The sequence below is a fragment of the Strix uralensis genome, chromosome 7 (genome assembly GCF_047716275.1).
Source record: "Strix uralensis isolate ZFMK-TIS-50842 chromosome 7, bStrUra1, whole genome shotgun sequence".
In the NCBI taxonomy this organism is placed as follows: domain Eukaryota; kingdom Metazoa; phylum Chordata; class Aves; order Strigiformes; family Strigidae; genus Strix; species Strix uralensis.
Genome location: NC_133978.1, coordinates 27,886,708 through 27,907,186, shown reverse-complemented (window position 1 = coordinate 27,907,186; position 20,479 = coordinate 27,886,708). Strand labels below are relative to the sequence as shown.

Genomic DNA, 20,479 nt, shown 5'->3' with positions numbered 1-20,479 from the left:
CTGGGTGGCTGTGGTGTGACGACACCGCATGTGCTGTGTTGGCAGAGCGGGATGATGCTTATCTGCATTCGGTAATGCTTTTTTATAGTTACAAGCCAACATTACCAGCCCTCTGCCTCCCTGGCCTTGCAAAGGGCTTGAACACAGGCTCCTCTGCCAGAGGCCGGTTTGGGGTTGTATAACCCAAACAGCCCCTGTTGAGCGAAGCCCCCCCAGGCCCTCCCCATGCGTCAGATGCTGACTGTCCCTGGGCCGGGGGGGTGAGGTTTGCACGGTGACATCTCTCCCTGCCGTGGCTCTGCTGAGGATAACGCTGCCACCGGCCTCCCGGCATTTGCTGGGGAGACCCAGCGCTGCCTGTGCAGGCAGGGGTAGCCCAGCCCCCGCTTCCCCTCCCTGCCGCTCCTGCCCGCCTCCTCCTCCTCCTCCTCTGCCGAGGCTCCGGGCCGGGGCTGGGCACCGGCGGCCTCCGCGCACCGGCGCTGCCGGCAGGGGGCGCTGCGGGCGGGCGGCGCGGTACGGCTCGGTACGGCACGGCCGGGCCGGGCTGCTCCGCGCCGAGTCCTGCCGCGCCGAGTCCTGCCGCGCCGAGTCCTGCCGCGCCGAGTCCTGCCGCGCCGTGCCGCCCGCACCTGCCGCGCCGCAGCAGGCAAGTGCCGGGGAGACGCGAGTGGGGAGAGCCGCCCGCCGGGTGCTGGGTCCTGTCCCCTGCAGGTAGGGCCGGGAGGGCTGGGGCTGGGTGCCGCGTCCACAGGCGGGATCCGGGAAGCTGGGTCTGGTTGCTGGGTGTGGGTGCTGCGTGCACAGGCAGGGGTTGGGTGCTGGGGCTGGGTGCTGAGGCTGTAGGGCAGGGTCGGGGGTGGTGGGTTTGGGGTGCTGGGTATCTCGGTGCGGGTCCGCGGGCAGGATTGGGGGCGCTAGGGCTGGGTGCTGTGTCCACACAGGCAGGATGTGGGGTGCTGGATCTGGGTGTTGACTCCCTTGGTAGGGCCTGGAGTGTGGGGTCTGGGTCCGGGTCTGGGTCTTCAGGCAAGGTTTGGGGTGCTGGATCTGGGTGCTGAGTCCACAGGCAGGATCTGGGGTGCTGGGTGCTGGGTCTCCAGGCAAGGTTTGGGGTGCTGGGTCTGGGTGCTGAGTCTACAGGTAGGATCTGGATGTTGAGTCCTTTGGTGGGGCCTGGGGTGCAGGGTCTGGGTCTGCAGGCAAGGTTTGGGGTGCTGGATCTGGGTGCTGAGTCCACAGGCAGGATCTGGGGTCTGGGTGCTGGGTCTGGGTGCTGAGTCCACAGGCAGGATCTGGGGTGCTGGGTGCTGGGTCTGGGTGCTGAGTCCACAGGCAGGATCTGGAGTGCTGGGTGCTGGGTCTGGGTGCTGAGTCCACAGGCAGGATCTGGGGTGCTGGGTGCTGGGTCTGGGTGCTGAGTCCACAGGCAGGATCTGGAGTGCTGGGTGCTGGGTCTGGGTGCTGAGTCCACAGGCAGGATCTGGGGTGTTGGGTGCTGGGTCTGGGTGCTGAGTCCACAGGCAGGATCTGGAGTGCTGGGTGCTGGGTCTGGGTGCTGAGTCCACAGGCAGGATCTGGGGTGTTGGGTGCTGGGTCTGGGTGCTGAGTCCACAGGCAGGATCTGGAGTGCTGGGTGCTGGGTCTGGGTGCTGAGTCCACAGGCAGGATCTGGGGTGTTGGGTGCTGGGTCTGGGTGCTGAGTCCACAGGCAGGATCTGGGGTGCTGGGTGCTGGGTCTGGGTGCTGAGTCCACAGGCAGGATCTGGAGTGCTGGGTGCTGGGTCTGGGTGCTGAGTCCACAGGCAGGATCTGGGGTGCTGGGTGCGGGTGCTGAAAGCACAGGCAGGGTCCAGAGGAGAAGCAGGGGTCTGAGCTGCTGGGGTCGAAGTCCAGGGAATGATGCCATGGGGAAAACAGAGGGGCAGAGGCTTGGGGGCGGGATGGAGAGGAGTTCAGGGGCGGTCTGCTGCAGGATTTGGGGGTGACAGACTGGAGGGGAGGTGGGGACATGCAGGATCTGGTGGCAGTGCAGGCAGCTTTCTTTGGGGACAGGTTTGGGGTATGGGGCGAGGTGGGGCTGGGGGACCTGGGTAGGAGTGACATGGGGACATGCTGAGGGTGCGAGGGAAGATGATGGCGGGAATTGCAGCCAGACAGGGCACGAGCTCCTGGGGAGAGGGACAGATACAGCCCCTCCCTTCCCTGGCAGACCAGGGGCATCGGGGGTTTGCGGAGACGGGGACTGCCGGCAGCGTTTGGGGAGCCCGAGTGTTACCTGGGGGCAGCTGGTGTTTCAGCCGGCTGGGATGAGATACTAAACTGATGCAGATGGTGCAGTGCAATCGCTGCCTCCCCCCGCTTCCCCTCAGGACGTGGGGGGCTGCAGGACGTGGCTAGTCTGAGCCCTGTCTCCTTGGGATTCGTCTCCTTGGGATGCATCGTTGTGGGGGCTGCGGATGCCCCTGGGTGGAGGGGACTGGGTTGTGCTGGGAGCTTCTCTGCATCTTCCTGCTGATGCAAGGGTAGAAGGGACCAGCCAGGCAGCCCTGGGGTTTGGGGCTCTCTTTGCCCTCCCCATTAGTAGCCAGGTGGGCCAGTGGCTTGTGCCTGGCCTTTAAAACCGAGATGGTGAAGTGGGAGGGGGAACCATGAAAGGGCTCTTCAGGTGCCAAGAAAAACAGTTTCCAAAGACAAAGAGACTGCCCAAAATGGATGATGAGTGCAAGATTCCCCCAGAGGCAGGGAAATTATTAATAACAACGATGACGTTTTTTGTGCTAGTTGACCTACCATTGTAAGGTCTGGCTGCTTTGCCTCCCTGCGTGGTGGGCGCAGGCTGCGACCCCCCACCTGAACCCTGAGTCCAGGATGGCCACGACAACGCTGCACGCGTGTCCCGCGGGACGCGTCCCTGCTTCATCTCAGCTTGGCGAGTCTCACTCTGCCCAGAGAGATGAGGGGCAGGGAGCTGCCCCCCCAGCACGCTGAGATCCCTATCTTGATTCTGTTTTTGTGTTACAACCGGAGGGGAAAAAAACCCAAAACCCCAACAACCCTTTTGGTTCCTGCAGATGAGGGCTTTGTGCTGTAGGCTTGTTCTCCCACTGCCTTTACTTCCGACATCCATTTGAACCTTTCACCACTTTCCCCACCAGGAATGCAGCGGGTTTGCTGGAGCCGGGAGGTTTATTCCGCAAATCTGGCAGGTCGTGTGCCGGGAAAAAGCATCCAGGTGCGCTCGGCAGGGCCGGCGAGGGGGGGCTCTGCCGGCACCCCGTGCAGAGGACAGCCGTGGGTGCGGTGGAGACATGGTGCCAGCCTCGCCTGGCCGCATGTGGGGAATTTCCCTCCCTGCACTTGCCCGCCGGCTCTGCTTGGCATCTTGACGGGACTTGTTGGGAAGTGGCTCATGTGATGGGTGGTTTGGTGAGGGGGAGTCAGTCCCGGGGGACCCGCCATCTCTCAGGGAGGGATTTTTATGTTCCCGTGCTGTGAAAGCCCCCGCACCCCCGACCCCAGCAGTGGCTGGCTGCGGGTGCTGGGCAGGCGCCTATTCCTGTTCAAAGGTGAGAGCTCCCTGCCCCACTGGCGCTTTGGTAGGAAATACCGCCGCCGGCGTCCCTCCCTGCCTGGCTGTGCCACTGCTTTTGGTGATTTACAAGCACAAGGGCTCTGCTGTAGCATAGTCATCACCAGACCCACCCCCTCCATCCTCCTGGGGCCCGAGCTCTGCCGTTCGGAGACGAAGGAAGCTGAGGGTTTCGGCACCGTGTTACCCACCGGTGCGAGGGCTGGGATGCAGCTTGGTAATGCAGGGTGTGCTCTGGCATGTGCTTTTCTTTTTGCTTAAAAGCTCCCCCAGGTACAACCTCATCTCCCCTTACCTGATGGAGGGCTCTTGTTTGCCTGCTGCAAAGCCCAGCCCATGCAAATAAGATGTGGAGCTGATTTTGGGGCTGCAAAGCTGGTGGTATGCAAACAACTGTGGGAAAGGCCAGGTGCTACTGCCTTGCACTGTGCGGTTCTGAATGTGAAGTTGAATATCAAATTGGGTTTGACCCTAAATTTGAAGCTTTGTTGGAGGGAAACAAGAAGAGGTTGTTAAAGCTGGAAGCCATAAAACCATTCCCATCATCTGGTTTTGCTAGACTTTTGAAAAGAAAACAGTTTATCTTTGGAATAAATAAAAGTGAGAGGGACAGGCTTGCAGCAGAAAGCCCTGCGTTCACGCCAGACAAGCCGGGTTGCACTCCAACTCTTGCCCCCACTTCCAAGGGGACCCCAGGTCGTGCATGATTTCTGAGCCTCGGTTTCCCCTCGGGGAAGCCCCACACCGCACTGACGGTGGGAACCCTGGGCATTGCCAAGAAACGTCTTTGAAACTCAAACCTGGCTTTGGAAAAAAACTGGGAGACAAACCGGCTCTAAACAAACACCGGAGTTAATTCCTTGTCTTGCATTGTACGAGCCCAGTGAAATGAAACACAGTGCAGCCATAAGGATGAGCAAATGGATTCAAATGCATCAAAAAGCCACAAAATCTGCTGGCTCTGAAATGTCCCTTTGCATTTAGGGTTGGGATTTTTTCTTGTTTTCTTTCTAATTGTTCCTGTGAATTTAATTCTACAATTATTTTCCTGCTTCTGCCATGGAGACAATGTACTTCAGCCACAAAGCCTTTGAAGGCTGAATTGCAGATTGCATCCAGTGCTGAGCCACTTGGATGCGAACGCCCCCTCGCTGGGAAACTTTGCTGTGACGTGGGGGTTTTCCGTCCAGCCGTCCGTCTGTCCATCTGCTCTGCCGAGGGGCTGCTGGAAAGTGGTGAAGCCTGGCCTGCTGCAGGTGTTGCAGGAAAGGATGGAAAACGTTAGGGTTTGGGGGTGATGTTGATAGTGCTGAGCATGCCTCTTCCCTGCCAGAGAGGAGGTGGGAGCCCCGGGGGTGTGCACCCCACATCTCAAGGCTTGGCAGCCACACTCTGCTTTCTCCGTGGCCTGGATGTGGGGGCGGGCTGACATCAGGGTGAAGGATCAGGTCATTGCGGCTCAGCATCTTCCAGTTTCACTTCCCGGTTCCTTTGTGGCTCCCAGCTGGGCTCTCGGGTGCTTCCAGGCTGTGGGCTCAGCCCAGGGCTGCTGCTGTGGGGTTTCTGCAGGGGGAGATGTGCTGGATGGGAGGGAAAAGCTGCGGGGACTTGTGTCCTCACCGCCAGCTTGCAAGAGCCAAACAGTTGCTGGCATGTGGGGCATTGCTTCTGTGAGGGGAGTTTTGCCGCTTTGCCTGGGGGTGCCAGATCCAGGCTGGCCAGGGTATCTCTTAGTGCTCCCTGTCCCACCACCAGGCTGCAAGGGTTTTCTATTCAGCCTCCCCTCCTTGCACCCTTCCCTCCTGGGCCAGCTCTGAGCAAGGCTTTCGGGGTGATGGAGTCAGACGAGGAACTGTTTCAACTAACAGCCGGCATTGGTGGGTTTTCCATACGGATAGGGAGCGGAGGAGTGCTCTGTCCTGATGTCCCAGGCATTGTGCTTTTGCTATCTGCTTGCAGCCTGCTGGGAGCTGTTGGAGCGGAGCTGTCCCAGTGCCTCGCAGGTGGCTGCAAGCAGGCAATGCTTGCCCATGGCACAGGCTGGAGCAGCCTTCCTTATTTTCTCAGTTGTTTTTTTTTGGGTCGGTTTGGATGGGAATGGCAGGAGAGCTCTCACGGGGTTTTGGCAGTGAGCTCCATCGCTGCCTGGCAGCCCCTTTGAACCTCCTGCTCTGTATCAGACCTGACCTGACGGAGGAGATGAACGAGTTCTTGTAAGATCAGTGAAAGTGGGGAGCTGGGGAGAAACTAAAACACCCCGATCCCTGCAGCCATGCAGGGGGACACCGTGGCTGGGCCCTGCCCCTTGCTGGGTGGGCGGCATCCCCTGGAGGGATGCTGCAGGGGGATGGAGGTAAAGGGACGGTGCTGGGGGCCAGCAGGGCAAATCTGTCAGAAATCAGGCTCTTAGTAGTTTTTTTGCTGATGGATCAGCTTGTCTTTTCAGGGGTGTTTAGACATCTGGCTCCCGTCGGCACTGGTGCCCCTTAAACTGGCCCACATCCCCAACCGGTCCCGCTGGCTCTCCCATCCATCACTTCGCTCCTTCACAAGCCTCCTGCCCACTGTGATGTTGGTGGGATAAGAGCTGTGTGCTCTCCTCAGCAGGATGTGCCAGGCTCTGCCAGCAGTGGATGGGGGCCGTGCCATCTGGGGAAGTTCGGAACCCGTTCCCATGGCCTGCTGGTGCCCACCACCCACCCCCCTGGCTCCACGGCAGCTGTGCCATGCGTGGGAGCTTTGCGGCAGGAGCAGGGTGGTATGCTCCTTGAGAGGAGCCGATGTTGCTGCTCTCTCTCCCCTCCTCTGTGCCCAAATCCCTAATTTGGGTAAAGGAGGGATCTATCTGCTTCCCAAATTGCCAAACTCTCATGCATGTCCGCTGAAGCACCTCAGGGTCGAGCATGGTTTTGTTTAAAGAAGGCAACTAAAATAAACTTGTCAAGGGGCTCCCGGGAGGTCACTGTGCTCCTTCCCTCCCCATCCCCAGCTCCCAAACCCGGCACAGATCCCCTCTTCCCGGAGAGCTTTCAGCATGTTAGCATTTTTTTCTTGCTGTTGTTGACAAAAATCCCGGCTGGTTGAGAAATATCTGTGCAGCAGCGCCAGCACAGTCCCACGGGTCAAATCCTGCCCCTGCAAATCTCTGCCGGGAAGGGCAGCTCATCCCGGGCTGGCCTTCAGGGATGCTGCCAGGAGGGACCCGTTGCCTTGCAGGGCACCCTGGGGACAGGGCCATGACCAAGCTCCTGTGATGGGTGGATGGACGGACAGATACACATCAGGGAGTCGAGGTGAACCTGATATTTTATCATTTGCTGGTTGGGCTCCACAGCAGGAGCAAAGTACTGGAAGTTCGTCAAGGGCTGAATTAAAGTTGCCTGGCAACCTCCATCCCAGCTCCTCTTCCCACATCTCGCAGGATTTCCCACCCAAGGTCTGCTGGCTTCGGGGAAGGGGGGCCCGAAATGCGCCACGCTCGCAGCCAGGCAGAGGCCAGGCTGGTCTCTCGCGGGATGGCTCTTTTCCCGTAATTCCTTGGCTTGTTCCCACGCCTGGGAGCTGGGAGCTCTCCCCGCCTTGTCCCCCGGGGCGGGCGCCTTTCCCCCTGCACCCCGCGCCGGGAACAGGTCAGACTGTTTCAGCTGAACCTGAGGGCAACTTGTGCGGGTCCCTGGAGGGGTAAAACGGTGCTGGGCCAGTGGGAACGCGGCTGGGGGAGCAAGTGGCTGGGGAGCCGAGGGGACTGGGGGATGGTCACGTGCCGGGCTTGGCCCTGATGAGTAAAGCTGAATTGGCTGCGCGGGGTTTGGAGCGCCTGAGCTGGGCCACTGTGAAAAAACAAAGTGTAAATGGTGTCTCCTGGTGCAGTCCCTGCTGGGAGTTTTAAGGCTGTTTTGCAACGCTGTAACCTGGAGGAGACCTGCTGGAAATCCTGGCCTCCACGGGGCAGACAGCAGCCCTTGCTCGTAGGAATGCACAGCGCCAAGAGGGGCAGCCCACAAGGAGGGGAGAAAGGTCTGGCAGCCGTTCCAGGAACCTGCTTGGGCTTTACTAGAGCTTGGTAGAGCAACCACAAGCTGTCCACGGAACAGCAGGATGGGGAAGTGTCCAGTCCTGCTCTGCAAATCTCTGTCCTGCCATCCAGGATGGATGCTGGGGGTGAGCCGGAGAAGGGCTGCTCCCACACAGCGTTTCCATTCTTTCTCCCAGGTTCCTTTTGAATTGAAAAGCCATCATCATTTTCAGCTGTGCCGCTGAGGGAACAGCCATGGGGGTCCCATAAGACCCCAGCTGAGGTCCCTCCATATTTGCCAGCCCCTCTGACAGTGCAGCTTCCCTGCACTGCAGCTTGTAGCTCTTGCTCCCTGGTTTTGCCGCCTTGTGGCTTTGAGGACCACGGGGCAGCGGGAAGGGACCACCAGTGGCCAGCAGCAGCTCCCGGTGCAGCGGCCATCAAGGGGTGCGGCAGCTTTGTCTGGTTTCTTTGACTGCATCCAGGTTGGCAAGACCTGCCACCAGGAAATTCACTCATCAAAAGGTTTTTGCGCCTCCAGAGATGCTGGTTGTGGGGATTTTAAGGAGGTGCCGACTGGGCCGGTTCGTTTGGGTGTGCTGTGCCGGCTGGCTGCCGGTGGGAGACTGAGGCTGGCACAGTCACGCTTGCACAGCTTCCGTCGTGACCCAGTAAACCCAGTCAGACCTGACCAGGGCTCACTCGCTCGCTCCCCTGCGCGCTCGCGCACGCCTGCAAGCCTCCGCCGCCCCGCTGCTTTCCTGGTGTTCCCCGGGGACCAGCAAACCCGTCCCGCCGGTGGGAGCTGGTGCCTGGGCCGGGCTCACTCAGCTCTGTGCTGGGAGCCGTGGCTGCAGCCCGCCGGAGCACTGATAGCCAGCAGTAGGAGTGTGGGCTTTGGCCCCCGTGGACGTTGCACGTTGCAGTTAGAGCGGCTGGTTCCTGGTTTTGCCCTGCTCTCGGGGTGGCTGTAAGCCCCGCAGCTGGATCCTGCCTCCACCACCCTTCTTCTTCAGCGTTGCCGGCTGGGGCAGGAGCTGGGACCGGGTTTCGGGTCCTATGTCGGCTCCCCCTGTGCTGGGAAGTAGGTGAGGTGCCGAGGGGCTTGGGAGCTCACACCTGGGGATGGGATTGGCTTTTCTGGGCAGTTTTTCTCTTAAACCCCAGATTTCATTGGAACTGCTGCTGCTTTTCGGCCTCTTCTTCTCCTTTTGTGTCCCTTCCCCAGAGAAGACTCTCTGCGGTGTTTCCCCTCATGGGTTTTCCCCATTTCCCATGGAAGTGCTGGGCTTGAGCAATCCAGCCGCCCCCAGCTCGACTGGTGAGTCCTACAGACCAAGACCTCTGCCTCCCACCCCGGCTGCCGGCTCTTGCCTTTGCCCAGAGCTTTGAACTTGCACCCTGCCAAGGTGAAGATGATGGGTTTGGGGGTGTTTGGTGCAGCTGCAGCCTGGGGTGACAATCTGAGGGGGGGGCAAAGATGGTTTCAGTTCCTTCTTGCTCTTTCTCCCCCACCCTAGGAATGAAGAATAAAACATAATTAAAAGAAAACAGAGAAGCTTGGAGCAGCCCTTCCCTTTGAGTCAAATATTAACTGACTCTTACAGCTAACTGATTAAATGTCCTTTAGGACAAAGTTACATCTGATCTCGGGCAAAGGAGCCTTTGGAAATGGGTGTAGTTGCTTACCTGCAAAAAGCGGAGGAGCCCAGCCCCAGCTGCAGGGGAGGCTGCTCCCCCCTGCCCCTGCCCAGCTAGGAACCCTGCACAGCCTCACAGCTTAATTTATTATTTTTATTTTTTCCCCCCATGCTGGCTCAGTGCTCACACTGGTTAAATGTTAGCCAGGTCTGGCTCTCAGCGCGATGCTTGCCCTGCAATAAGTACCATCCCTGCCTCCCTTCCTGGCCGTGCTCCTGCCTCCAATCCCCGTCGCGCCCAGAGCTGGACAGCAGGCAAAGTTCAGGACTTGTTTGTTCGGGGTAGATAAGGCGAGGATGCCTGGCAGCGTGCAGGCAGCTCGCAGGGCTGTTACTCATTTATTAGAGATTGTTGTTTGCCTTGTTGTAAGAAGGTTTCTCCTCCCCTCTGCTCTCCCAGCCCAGGTGCACGGCAGTTCTTGTGGCTTGTGCGTGATTCCAGGCTCGTGTCCTGGCACCGTGGCCTGGGGAAGGGTCCCCACAGCTGCTGGGTTGGCTCGGTCCTGCTGGCAGGATGGAGAGGTGTCAGCCTGGGGCTGGCTGGAACACTTTCAGGTGTTTTGGTGCTCCAGATGTGACCCCACCACTTGCTTTGCCCAAAAAGCTTCTTGTGTTTGGTTTGTGCCAGACATGGTGCCACCAAAGCAACTTGTTTCCCATTGACCTCCACCACTACTCACCTGCCTTGCATCACCCTGCCAGGCCCATCGCTCATGGGCAGACCCTTGGTCTGGACAGGGCTTGTCCTCTGCTCCCTGGGGTTGGCGTCCTCTGCTCCCTGGGGAGCTCAGCCCCACAGGCAGCATGCTGCCCACTCCCGGGGCTGGGTGCTGTAAGGGTGCTCTGTGCTGGGCCTGTGCATGGGCGGCAACAAGGCAGGAGGGAGCGGGTGGCACGTGTCCCTGCTGCCCAATTCCTGGGATGCTCCAGGGCAGCAGCTAGCGCAGGTGTGAGCTCTGGGTCTGAACCCACCCCCCGAAGGAAACTGCGGTTTAATGCAGGTTCCGGGACTATGGCTGGATCTCACATCCAGCCCCTCGCTTCTCCTTTTCGGCCCCAAAGCCCTTTTCACTTCCGTTTCACTTTGGTTTTACCTCCCCTCTGCCTGAGACCCGGCAAGGTATTTGCTTCAGGGAAACTGTCTGCAGCAAGCGTGTTTGAACAGCTTCTCTACAGGACAGGTATTTGGTTTATATATATAAAAAACCTCCAACCCTAAGCAAATCTATAGGTTCTGGTCACTTTATGGGGAGGTCTCCTGCTCAGAGATACCTGGTTGTCTCCTTCCTCCTTAGTGTCTGCAAAATGAACCAGTGGCTTTCCCTGAAGTAGCTGGGAGAGGCAGAGGGTTTATTCAGGGGGGATTGGATGCATGAAAGCGAGAGCCGAGGTAGACACTGAACTTCAAGACAGCTTGGGATGAAAGAGAAACTGAAATCTCATGGAAAAACACTGCAAGGGGAAAACTGTTCTCTCTTGAAAAGACCTGATGAAGATGCCAAGCAGCTCTTGTATGGGTTTTCCTTTGCCCTGCATCGCTGCATGCCTGCAGCATCCTTCCCCGCACCTCTGTCCTCAGGAGTCTCATCATTTCAGGAAGAGCAAAACTGGGGACAAGCATCTTGCGCAGCAAGAGATGGCCAGCTGTGCTTTCAGGAAGGAGCAGAGCCCTTGGGCTCCCTGGGAGCCCCCCCACTGCTTGTCCTGCTGCAGCTGCTCTGGGGAGTGGGGCTTGGGGTACCCCAATGTGCCAAGAAACCTGCAGAGGGGCTTGGCCCCACGCCTCGCTCTCTTTTTTTGGGAGTGTGCCTGCTTTTCAGGTGTGAAAATGCAATGGGGGATCGCTGTCTCTGCCACAGCATATCCTTCAGTCAGGGGGAGCTGCAGGAGGAGATGGCTGGGAGCAAAGGAGGGAGGAGCCCAGAGCAGACCTGGAGGAAAATGAACCTCCAAGCAACTGAACCAAGCTCCCAGCAAGCAACTGCTGCTGCTGCCATGGAGCAGATGCTGAGCCAGGGGGATGCTGTGGAGGGTCGCTCCACTCAAACTCTCCTCCCTGACCTGTGCTGGCTGCAGGCTTGGTGCCTTGCACCGTGCCTCAGTTTCTCCTTCAGCAAACAAGGATTTGCTTTACCCTAAAGCTGTCCCGGGGCCGAGGCCATGCCCGGTCAAGCGTCCATGCATGTGCGCAGCTGGCTCCTTCTCAAGTCCACTTGCTTGTGAGGTGCTGGCGACAGCAGGAGCATCTGACCCGGTGCTTTGTGTTTCAGGAGGGTTTGGCAGCTGGCCCTGTCTCGGGGAGCTGGGGAGCCCATCCTGAGGATCGGCTGTGCCGGCCTGGAGGCAGCAGGCTGGGCAGCTGCCCTCGCCGGGGGAACGGGAAGATGAGCAGAGGCACGGCCCATCTCCTGATGGCCCTCTTCGTGGCGGTGGCAATGGGCTACCCGTCACGGCGGTCTGCCACCGACCTGGATGCCACCCCCAGGACAACGGTCACCTTTGATGGTAAGGGGGTGCAGGTCATGGTGGTGGTGGTGAGGTTTGGGATCTTGCTGGCACTGGGTTTGGTGCATCGTGACTGTGTTCAGCCTTCGCCAGCTCCCCAGAGCGGGGTGCTCAGCATGGCGGGGTGGCTACAGTGGCTGCAGGTCCCCTGGGCTCCAAAAATCGGAGCCCACGTGTCTGTCTGGTGTTGAGTGCCTGGATTCAATGTGCCCCAAGGGATGGAGCAGAGCAAAGGCCCCCAAAAGCCGGGGGGAGACAAGGGTGTCCAGGAACCTAGCCCTGGCCAGCCCCCAGCCCTGCCCAGCAGCCCTTGGAGGGTGTCCTGAGCCAGGCATCATCCCTGGGCTGGGCTCTAATGGCCCAGATAGTCAGCAGGAAGCTTTCTTCCATGATTTTGTCTAATTGCCACCAGGCTCTTGTCCTTCAGCCTTTGTGGTGTCAGCCAGCCCCACAATGTCATCGTGCCTTGGGCATCCACACAACTTCGTTGACCTCATTAGTGAAGCCCAGCTCAGTGGTCAATGGCAAGAGAGGGTTTCATTTACAGCTGGGGTGCCCTTTTCTCCCCAGGCAATGACTCCTTTCAGGGGGGTCATTCCTTCCCCAGCTGCCTCTGGGGTCCCAAACCCCATGAGACTTTCTCCTCCTGTGGCAGGAGTGTCCAAGCCTGGCTTGGGCTCCCTCTGGCCAGGGCTGAATCCCACCTCCCACCTCTCAGCACCCCAAATCGAATGGTTTCTCTAGTTCATTGGACAGGGAGTGCCCAGCCTCGCTGTGGGAGCCCTCCCCTTGCACGGCAGTTTTGGTTCAGGTTTTTTGCATCCTTCCTTTTGGGCTGATTAGGTTTGGTTCAGAGCCAGGGTCGCTGCTAGCATGTTTTCGCTTCCTCCAGCGGTTCCCCAAACAGCATGGCAGGTCCGTGCTGGACATGAACATCACAGCTCCCACCCCTGAGCTACCCCTGAGCTGCCGTTTTAATTAGTGGGGAGAAATTTCCCCTGTGAGCCTGAGCCCAATTAGTGCCTTTCACCTCCTACTGAACCTCCCCTCTTCCTTTCCTCCTTCTGTAACCGCTTCACCTGGCTCCATCTGCCCGATAACCTTGGTGGGTGCCTTCTCACCTGCTCCCAGCTCCATCCTCTGTCTTTTCCCAGTGGCTTGTGCCGTGTCTGCCCTGGGGTCCTCCCTCAGCCCCCTGTTCCCTTTGCAGAGCTGTCAGGCATCCGGCACTTCAGTGGACGCACCCTCAACTACAGCACCCTGCTGCTGGAGGACGACCGGGGCATCCTCTACGTGGGTGCCAGGGGAGCCATCTTCGCCCTCAACTCCAGTGATGTGGCCGACGGCTCCCACCGCACGGTGAGCCCGGCCTCTGCCTACCACCGGCTGTTTGTCCCCTCCTGTCTCACGCTGCCCAGTCCCTGCCCGAATTGTGGCCACCCTATCCCTGCTCATCCTCCTACTCGCCGTCTCAGGACTTGCCTGGAGGTTCTGTCCCCAGGTCTGTCCCCAGGTCCCCTGTGGACACCTGATCCTTCTCCCCAGCCAGGCAGTGTGGGGACAGTGGTGGGAGATGTCCCCAAGCTCAGAGCTGCCTGCTTCAGGGACATTCTGGCAAGATGAGGGGCAGGAGGGAAGTGTACCCCTTTACTCCCCCTGGGGAGGACATCCCAAAATCCTCCAGGCTCCTATGGGTGCTCTGGGGTTTCTGCCCACAGGTTGGGGTGTGGGACCACTCTCGCCCTGGGTTGGGGGGATGCAGGCAGAATGCTGTCTTGTGCTTTGAGCAGCCATCCCCTCTCTAAATAAATTTAAAGAGGATTTTAGCATCTCTGACGGTTCTGGCAGAGGCTGGAGCTTGCAGTGACAGGGGGACCATGCAGTGATGGGGGGTCACACAGTGGCAGTCCCTCTTCCCCTTGCAGATCCACTGGGAAGCCTCCCCGGAGAAGCAGATGGACTGCCTGCAGAAGGGCAAAAACAACAAGGTAGAGCCGGTGGGTGGGTGCCAGGTGCTGGGGGGGGCCGCCGCTGCTTTCCCCAGGTGGTGATGCCTGTCCTCCCCTTCCACAGACCGAGTGCTTCAACCACGTGCGGTTTCTGCAGAGGCTGAACAGCACCCACCTCTACGCCTGCGGGACCTACGCCTTCCACCCACTCTGCGCCGCCATCGTGAGTACCGCTCGGCCCCATGGCTGTCACCTGTCCCCTGCCACCGTGCCACCCTGGGGTGATGCATCCCTTGTCCTCTCCCACCATCTCCACCGCAGCCCCGCTCCCTTTCTGCCCCCATCCCAGTCCCTCCCTGGCTCGGGGGGGAGGCGAGTGACCCCCAGGCTGGGGTGAGTTGGTGTGGGGACGCAGCCACTATGACGCAGGTGCCCAAAGTCCCCACCCTGGCGCTGAGGTTGGACTCTGACCCCATAGCAAGGCGGCCAGGGGAGGGATTGGTGCCATGGGAGGGACACGTGGGCTCAGTGGGGCCAGTGGGGTGGGAGGTGCAGCTCTGGAGCTGGTCCCCAGTCCCTGCTGTTGCAGGGTTCCTTCCCAAAGCAGGGGCTGCAGACTGGTTTGTGGCCGGTGGCAAGCGTGCCTGGGGAGGGTGACAGTGGCAGGGAGGGTGACAGTGGTGGGGCTGACTCAGCGGCCCCTCCCCAGGGATTTCCCGGGCCGGGCCGGGGGGTCCCTGCGTGGCCGTGACTCACGGCAGAGTGGATGGGGGCAGCCACGTCCCCCAGCAGCAGGACTTTCACCCCTGTGCAGTGGCTTCTCGGTGACTTGGCTGCCCTTTTCCCACCTCGCTCCCTGAGCTGGGGAGGCAAAGGGGCCTGGGGCTGTGTCCCCAGCGTGGCCGGGGAGCCCTGGAGGGGCCGTGCCCATTCCCATGGCCATGCCGCTGGTCCGGTTTGGCCGTTGCACACCCTGGGAGTGAGGCGGAGGAGCTGCCAAGCTGGAAGGGCCTCGTCATTATTTGACACGCTTTGAACTGTAAACCCCAAAGAAAATAACTCCTGCCATGACAGGGACATCACCTGGGGGGACCCAGCCTGGCTGGGCAGTGTCTGCTGACCAGGCACAGCCCAGGAATATCACCTGCGCTGGCTGGCTCCTGCCCGGTGCCCATGTGATGCCAAAGTGGGGTGCCGGGGCTCCCCTTCCCCCCTGAGCCCTCTCCCCGCTCTTGGCTGGGGGCTCTGGCTGTCTGTGTGGTTTCTGACCAGCTGGTGGGTGCCAGAGGGGGTTTGTATTGCCCAGATGAGTGCTCAGCTGTGGGCATCGCTTCGTCCGGGCTAGCAGCCTCTGCAGAGGCTGGAACTGGCAGGCGAGGCTGGTCTGTCCCCTCCTGTCTAACCCGGTCCCCTGTCCTACTCAAGGATGCTGACAGGTTCATGTTGCCATCTCATTTTGAGGAAGGCAAGGAGAAGTGCCCGTACGACCCTGCCCGTGGCTACACCGGCCTCATCGTAGGTAAGTGGCGCCTTTCCTAGGGCTGGCAGGGACAGGCTGGATGCCACCGACCTTGGCCCCATCCCCAATGCCCCCATGGGATGTTCCTGGGTGGGCTCTGTGTGCAGGGGCCTTAGCAAGCCAGGACTTGGTCTTCCTCCTCTTCCTTCTCTGCTTGGGGCACCGGGATGCTGGTGGCTCTTTGGGCTGTCACCGAGGTTCGGGGACAAGCTGATGGGTGCCTGCTGTGCCTGCCTTGCCCAGACGGCGGCTTGTACACGGCCACACGCTATGAGTTTCGGAGCCTCCCCGACATCCGGAGGAACCTGCACCAGCGGCCGCTGAAGACAGAGGAGTCCCCGCTGCACTGGCTGAATGGTGAGACATCCCTGTCCCCCGCAGGACCAGCGTCATGGGCTGTGGGACACCATGCATCGCCTCAGGGAGTGTGGAATAGGGGTAGGGGGTGGTCCTGGGGTCCTGTGTGGTTTGCCATGAGAGGAGACTGAGGCAAGGAGGGATCCCCCGTCCCGTGGTGGGTCCCCAATCTCCACCTCTTGCTCCGTGTCCCCCAGATGCTGAGTTTGTGGCCTCCGTGCTGGTCCAGGAGAGCAAGGACAGCCCTGTGGGTGACGATGACAAAATCTACTACTTCTTCACGGAGCGGGCGGGTGAGGAGACCACATCCTTCTTCGACAAGAGCCAGGTGGCCCGAGTGGCCCGGGTGGCCCGTGTCTGCAAGGTAGGCACGTCTCCAGCCATGGGGAGCCGAGCGCTGCTCCTCCTGGTGCAGGGGCTGTGTCTGCACCTTGGAGGAAACTGAGGTGTGGGCAGAGGGGAACCCACCAGCCTGTGCAGAAATGTTCCCTGCACCCTCCCAGAGTGACGTGGGGGGGAAGAAGATCCTGCAGCGCAAGTGGACGTCCTTCATGAAGGCGCGCCTGGTCTGCTACATCCCCTACTACGAGGTGCTGCGCAGCGTCTGCAGCCTGGATGGGGGCAGCTGGGCCAGCACTGTCTTCTACGCCGCCTTCACACTCTCAGCACAGTGGTGAGTGGGGCAGCGGCCAAAACGACTGGGGCTAAAAGTCTGCGGCACAGGGGGGACCGGAGATGCTCAAGGGGACGCGCAGGCAGGCGCTGAGCTCCTGTGGGTGCGTCGGTGGGGAGCACCCGTGTGTCTGCCCGGGCTCAGATGGGGCTCTGCCCCGCAGGAGGACCATGGAAGCCTCAGCCGTGTGCCGCTACAGCATCTCAGCGGTGCAGCACGCCTTTGAGGGCCCCTACATGGAGTACCAGGACTCGGCTCGCAAGTGGTCCCGCTACGACGGTGCGGTGCCTGAGCCCCGGCCCGGCTCCGTGAGTGCCCGGGGGTGCAGAGCAGGGGGGGCGTGGGTTGGCCGCATCCCCCCCTGACCCCCATCTCCCCCGGGCAGTGCATCACGGACCGCTCCCGCAGGAAGGGCTACAACTCCTCGCAGGACCTGCCCAACAGCGTCCTGGACTTTGTCAAGCTGCACCCGCTCATGTTCGAGGAGGTGAAGCCAGCTGGCGGGGAGCCGCTGCTGGTGAAGAAGAGCGTGGCGTACAGCCGGCTGGCCGTGGACAGGGTGCGGGCCCTCGACGGCCGCTCCTACGATGTGCTCTTCATGGGGACGGGTGAGCACGGGATGAGTTTGCCAGGTCTCTGCTGGGCGGGGGGGACACCCCACACTCCTTCCTGAGCCCCTGCTCTACTCTCCAGGTGACGGCTGGATCCACAAGGCCGTGGTGGTGGGCTCCAGCCTTCACATCGTGGAGGAGGTGCAAGTGTTCAGGGACCCGCAGCCTGTGGAGAGCCTGGTGATCTCCCATGCCCAGGTGAGGGGTGGAAGAAGTGGGGGGACACCACACACGGGGCATGTTTGTGCTGAGAAGCTGCCATTGGGCTGTTTTGGGTGGACACGACTCCTGGGTCACCCCAGCTCAGGATATGTGCCAGAGCCCAGCAGGGCAGCCTGGGGAGAGGGACCAGCCTGACCTCCACCTCCTTGCCCGGCCCCAGCTGCAGCCATTGGCACTGACTGGAGCTGGGGGCCCTTTGCCGTGCACCCCCACCAAGAGAGAGCTTTGCTGTGGGGCTGGGGGGAGTGGGAAATTTCTGGGCACTGTGGGGCACCCCACAGCCCAGCTGCAGCATGCCAGGGCAGTGCTGAGCCAGCCCTTTGCCCCCAGAGGAGCCTGTATGTGGGGGCAGCCAGCGGGATCCTGCAGGTGCCCCTGGCCTCCTGCGCCAGGTATGCCTCCTGCTACGACTGCATCCTCGCCCGGGACCCCTACTGTGCCTGGGATGGCAGGGCCTGCCGCGCCACCGCCGCCGCGGACAGGTAGGGACGGGCAGGGAGCCCGCAAGCCTTCCACCTGCTCCGTCCCGTGCTGCCACACATCACCCCCTGGCACGGTCACCCCAGTGCCACCCCCAAGGGTCTGGCATCTGGCAGCAGGTCTGCCGGTGGCCGTGACCCCGTAAGGGTGGGTTCAGCTGGGGCTGCGTGGCTGAAGCCCCCCGTGTCTTGCAGCACAGGGCTGGTGCAGGACATTCAGAGTGGCAACGAGGGATGCCGGAGCAGCTCTGGGCGGGGTGAGTCTGCGCCCTCCCTCGGGACCCCGTGGGACGCCGGCGTCCCTTAGGGTGGCCGGGATGGGTGCGAGGCGGTGTGTGTCCCCGCAGGCTCCCTGCCATGGAAGAACCGGACGGTGCTTCAAGGGGACGACGTGCTGCTGCCCTGCGACCAGCGCTCCAACCTGGCACGAGCCGTGTGGCTGCTGAATGGCAGCGAGGCGCCGGGTGCAGGGCAGGACCGGCTGCGTGTCGGGGTGGACGGGCTGCTGGTGACGGACACGCTGCCCCGGCACAGTGGCGAGTACCGCTGCTACGGGGAGGAGCGGGGTCTCCGGACACTGCTGGCTGCCTACAGCCTCACCGTGCTGCCCGAGCTGCCTCGCGGCCCCACAGATGCCGCCCGGCCCCACGCTGCCAGCCAGGCAGCCGGCGACGTGAAGGTGGCTTATGTCTCCGCCATCGTCGCCTTGGTGGTGCTGTGTGCCGTGCTCAGCACCATCCTCCTCTACGTGTCCTGCCTGGAGAGGCGCAAGGGCAAGTACGTGCTGGGGGAGCCGCGGCCGGCCAGCGTGGAGCTGCAGACCGTCTCAGCCAACTGCCTGCGCAAGGGCCGCCGGGAGGAGGAGGAGGAGGAGGAAGAGCTCGCCTACCCCGACGGCTGCCTGCGGATCATCCCCGGCGAGGCACCCACGGCTGCCACCTCCCCGGTCAAGGAGCTGCCGGCTGCCGTGCCCCCGCTGCCGCCGCCACCGCCGCTGCCGGCCGAGCTCACCAACGGCGTGGGGGCTCTGCCCAATGTCCTCCGCAAGATGAACGGCAACAGCTACATGCTGCTGCAGCAGCAGGAGGAGCCGCTGGCCTCGCCGCTCTACAGCGCGTCCTTCACCGAGGAGCTCAGCAAGATCCTGGAGAAGCGGAAACACACGCAGCTGGTGGAGAAGCTGGATGAGAGCTCCGTGTAGGGGCCGGGGGGGGGGGTCCTGCCAGCGGGACCCTCCTCCCCTCCAGCCCCTTCTCCCACCCCCTGCCAGCAGTGTTACAAGACTCAGGCAAAACTACCTCCTGGATGGCAGAGCCGGGCCGGGCCCGGACTCGGCCATTCCTTCGGCTTTTCATTCACTTTTGAGACTTGCTGTACAGAAAAAAAGAAAAGAAAAATAATCTATTTAAATTTGGGAGCTCTATTTATGTATAAAAACCCACTGACGGTGGCCACGAGCTGGAGGCAGGAGCTGGCGCCTGGCTGAAGGTGGACACTGCGGGGAGGGGGAGTTTCTGTCTGTCCGTCCAGGCGTGAGAGAGACGCTGTTGTGGACGCTGTTGTGGACGCGTGGACTCGGCCTGCCCCGCTGGGCATCCCTTGGCACACAGGAGCCGGACAGCTGCTGAGAGGTGGGTGAGGAATGGGGAGGGGGGCTGCCAGATGATGCCTGTGCCTCTTACAGGGTGTGGGGTCCTTTCCCGGGACAGGGCTGGGGGTGGTTTTCCCCCAGCTGCCCACTTGCAGGCAGGAGAGGGGCCACAGACACATCTCGTGTTGGGGGGGCAGCCTCGGTGGCTGCCAGCCCCTGCCCGCTCTCCCATGTCTGCCCCCCACCCAGGTTTTCCTCTCCGGGAGAGGACAATTCGGCGAGAGAAGGAGCCAAGGCAAGGAGCCCACATCCCCAAACGCCCTGGAGCAGCTGGTGGAGCAGCACATGCCCCCAGGTGAAATGCAGGGCTGGGTGCCCTGGGGAGGTGGCACCCCCAGGGGCTCTGACCCTGACAGGGCTCTGCCCCCCATCTCCCCAGGGCGCTGCATGGGAAGAGCAGGATGCAGCAGCAGGCAGCAAGATGCACTGGCAGCAGGACTGGCAGCCACCATTGTGCCCTGCAGCGTGGCAAGGGACCAGCGCAGCACCCCCATCCCCTCCGACGTCCACAGTGCCCCTGCAGCCCCGGGCACCACATATTTCTGCCCTCCTGCGTGGTGCTGTTGGAGAACTGGGGTTCAGGCACAGCCCTGTCTCCCGTTGGACAACATGTGGGAGTGAAAACATCCTCCAACAGTGAGGAGGAGGAGCCCTGGACAAGGGCCCGCCTCCTTCTGGGGCCTCCAGCTCTTCATGGCACTTTCCAGGGGCAGCCACTGTCCCCAAATCCCCCCAACTACCTCTGCTCCAGCCGCCTCCTGGGGGAACCTGAGGGACTGGGGTGACAAAAGTATCTCATGCCCCGGGGACAGAGTGGTGACACCCGAGAAGCCGGGGAGGGACAGACTTGCTGGGGTGCACATCTTCCCCTCTGTGTTCCTTGCTGGGACCTCCAGGATCAGGACATTGCCTGGAGCTCAGCCCTGCAGGGGGGGCAGGAGGGGGGTGGCAGTCCCTGGGGTCCCTAATGGGCTGGAGCCCAGGCCCCCCTGCCCCAGAAGAGCAAAGCTTAGGGGGAAAAGGCAGGAGCTGGATGCCTGGGCTCTCCCATCCTGCCGCCCCCCTTGTTTTTGCTGCAAAAGGGGGGGGGTGAGCCACCCCCAAGCACACACCCCACCCCCAAGGAGGAGCACTGCCCTCTGTGTCTGGCACCCCTCGTGCACAGCCCCACGTGCCCCTGGCAATAAACGCGGCTCTGTCTGGATG

The 20,479-nt window shown here is 61.3% G+C and overlaps 1 protein-coding gene across 1 annotated transcript; it reads left to right on the top strand.

Moving 5' to 3' along the window:
- Window positions 1-561: 561 nt before the first annotated feature.
- On the top strand, window positions 562-20,477 carry SEMA4G (semaphorin 4G). The gene is made up of 17 exons (XM_074875165.1): window positions 562-714; window positions 11,578-11,812; window positions 13,023-13,171; window positions 13,738-13,800; window positions 13,886-13,984; window positions 15,187-15,280; window positions 15,524-15,637; window positions 15,835-16,001; window positions 16,141-16,310; window positions 16,474-16,618; window positions 16,696-16,918; window positions 17,004-17,119; window positions 17,474-17,625; window positions 17,818-17,879; window positions 17,970-19,253; window positions 19,463-19,568; window positions 19,653-20,477. Exons 2-15 carry the CDS (start codon window positions 11,692-11,694, stop codon window positions 18,821-18,823), a joined length of 2,529 nt encoding a protein of 842 aa, XP_074731266.1. The 5' UTR covers window positions 562-714; window positions 11,578-11,691; the 3' UTR covers window positions 18,824-19,253; window positions 19,463-19,568; window positions 19,653-20,477.
- Window positions 20,478-20,479: the final 2 nt, after the last annotated feature.

Bases quoted from the DNA above. Each gene is read 5' to 3' on its own strand.
- SEMA4G (XM_074875165.1), top strand. From the start codon at position 11,692: ATGAGCAGAGGCACGGCCCATCTCCTGATGGCCCTCTTCGTGGCGGTG. The intron at 13,172-13,737 runs GTGAGCCCGGCC...TTCCCCTTGCAG, and splicing joins CCGACGGCTCCCACCGCACG to ATCCACTGGGAAGCCTCCCC. The intron at 17,880-17,969 runs GTGAGTCTGCGC...GTGTCCCCGCAG, and splicing joins CCGGAGCAGCTCTGGGCGGG to GCTCCCTGCCATGGAAGAAC.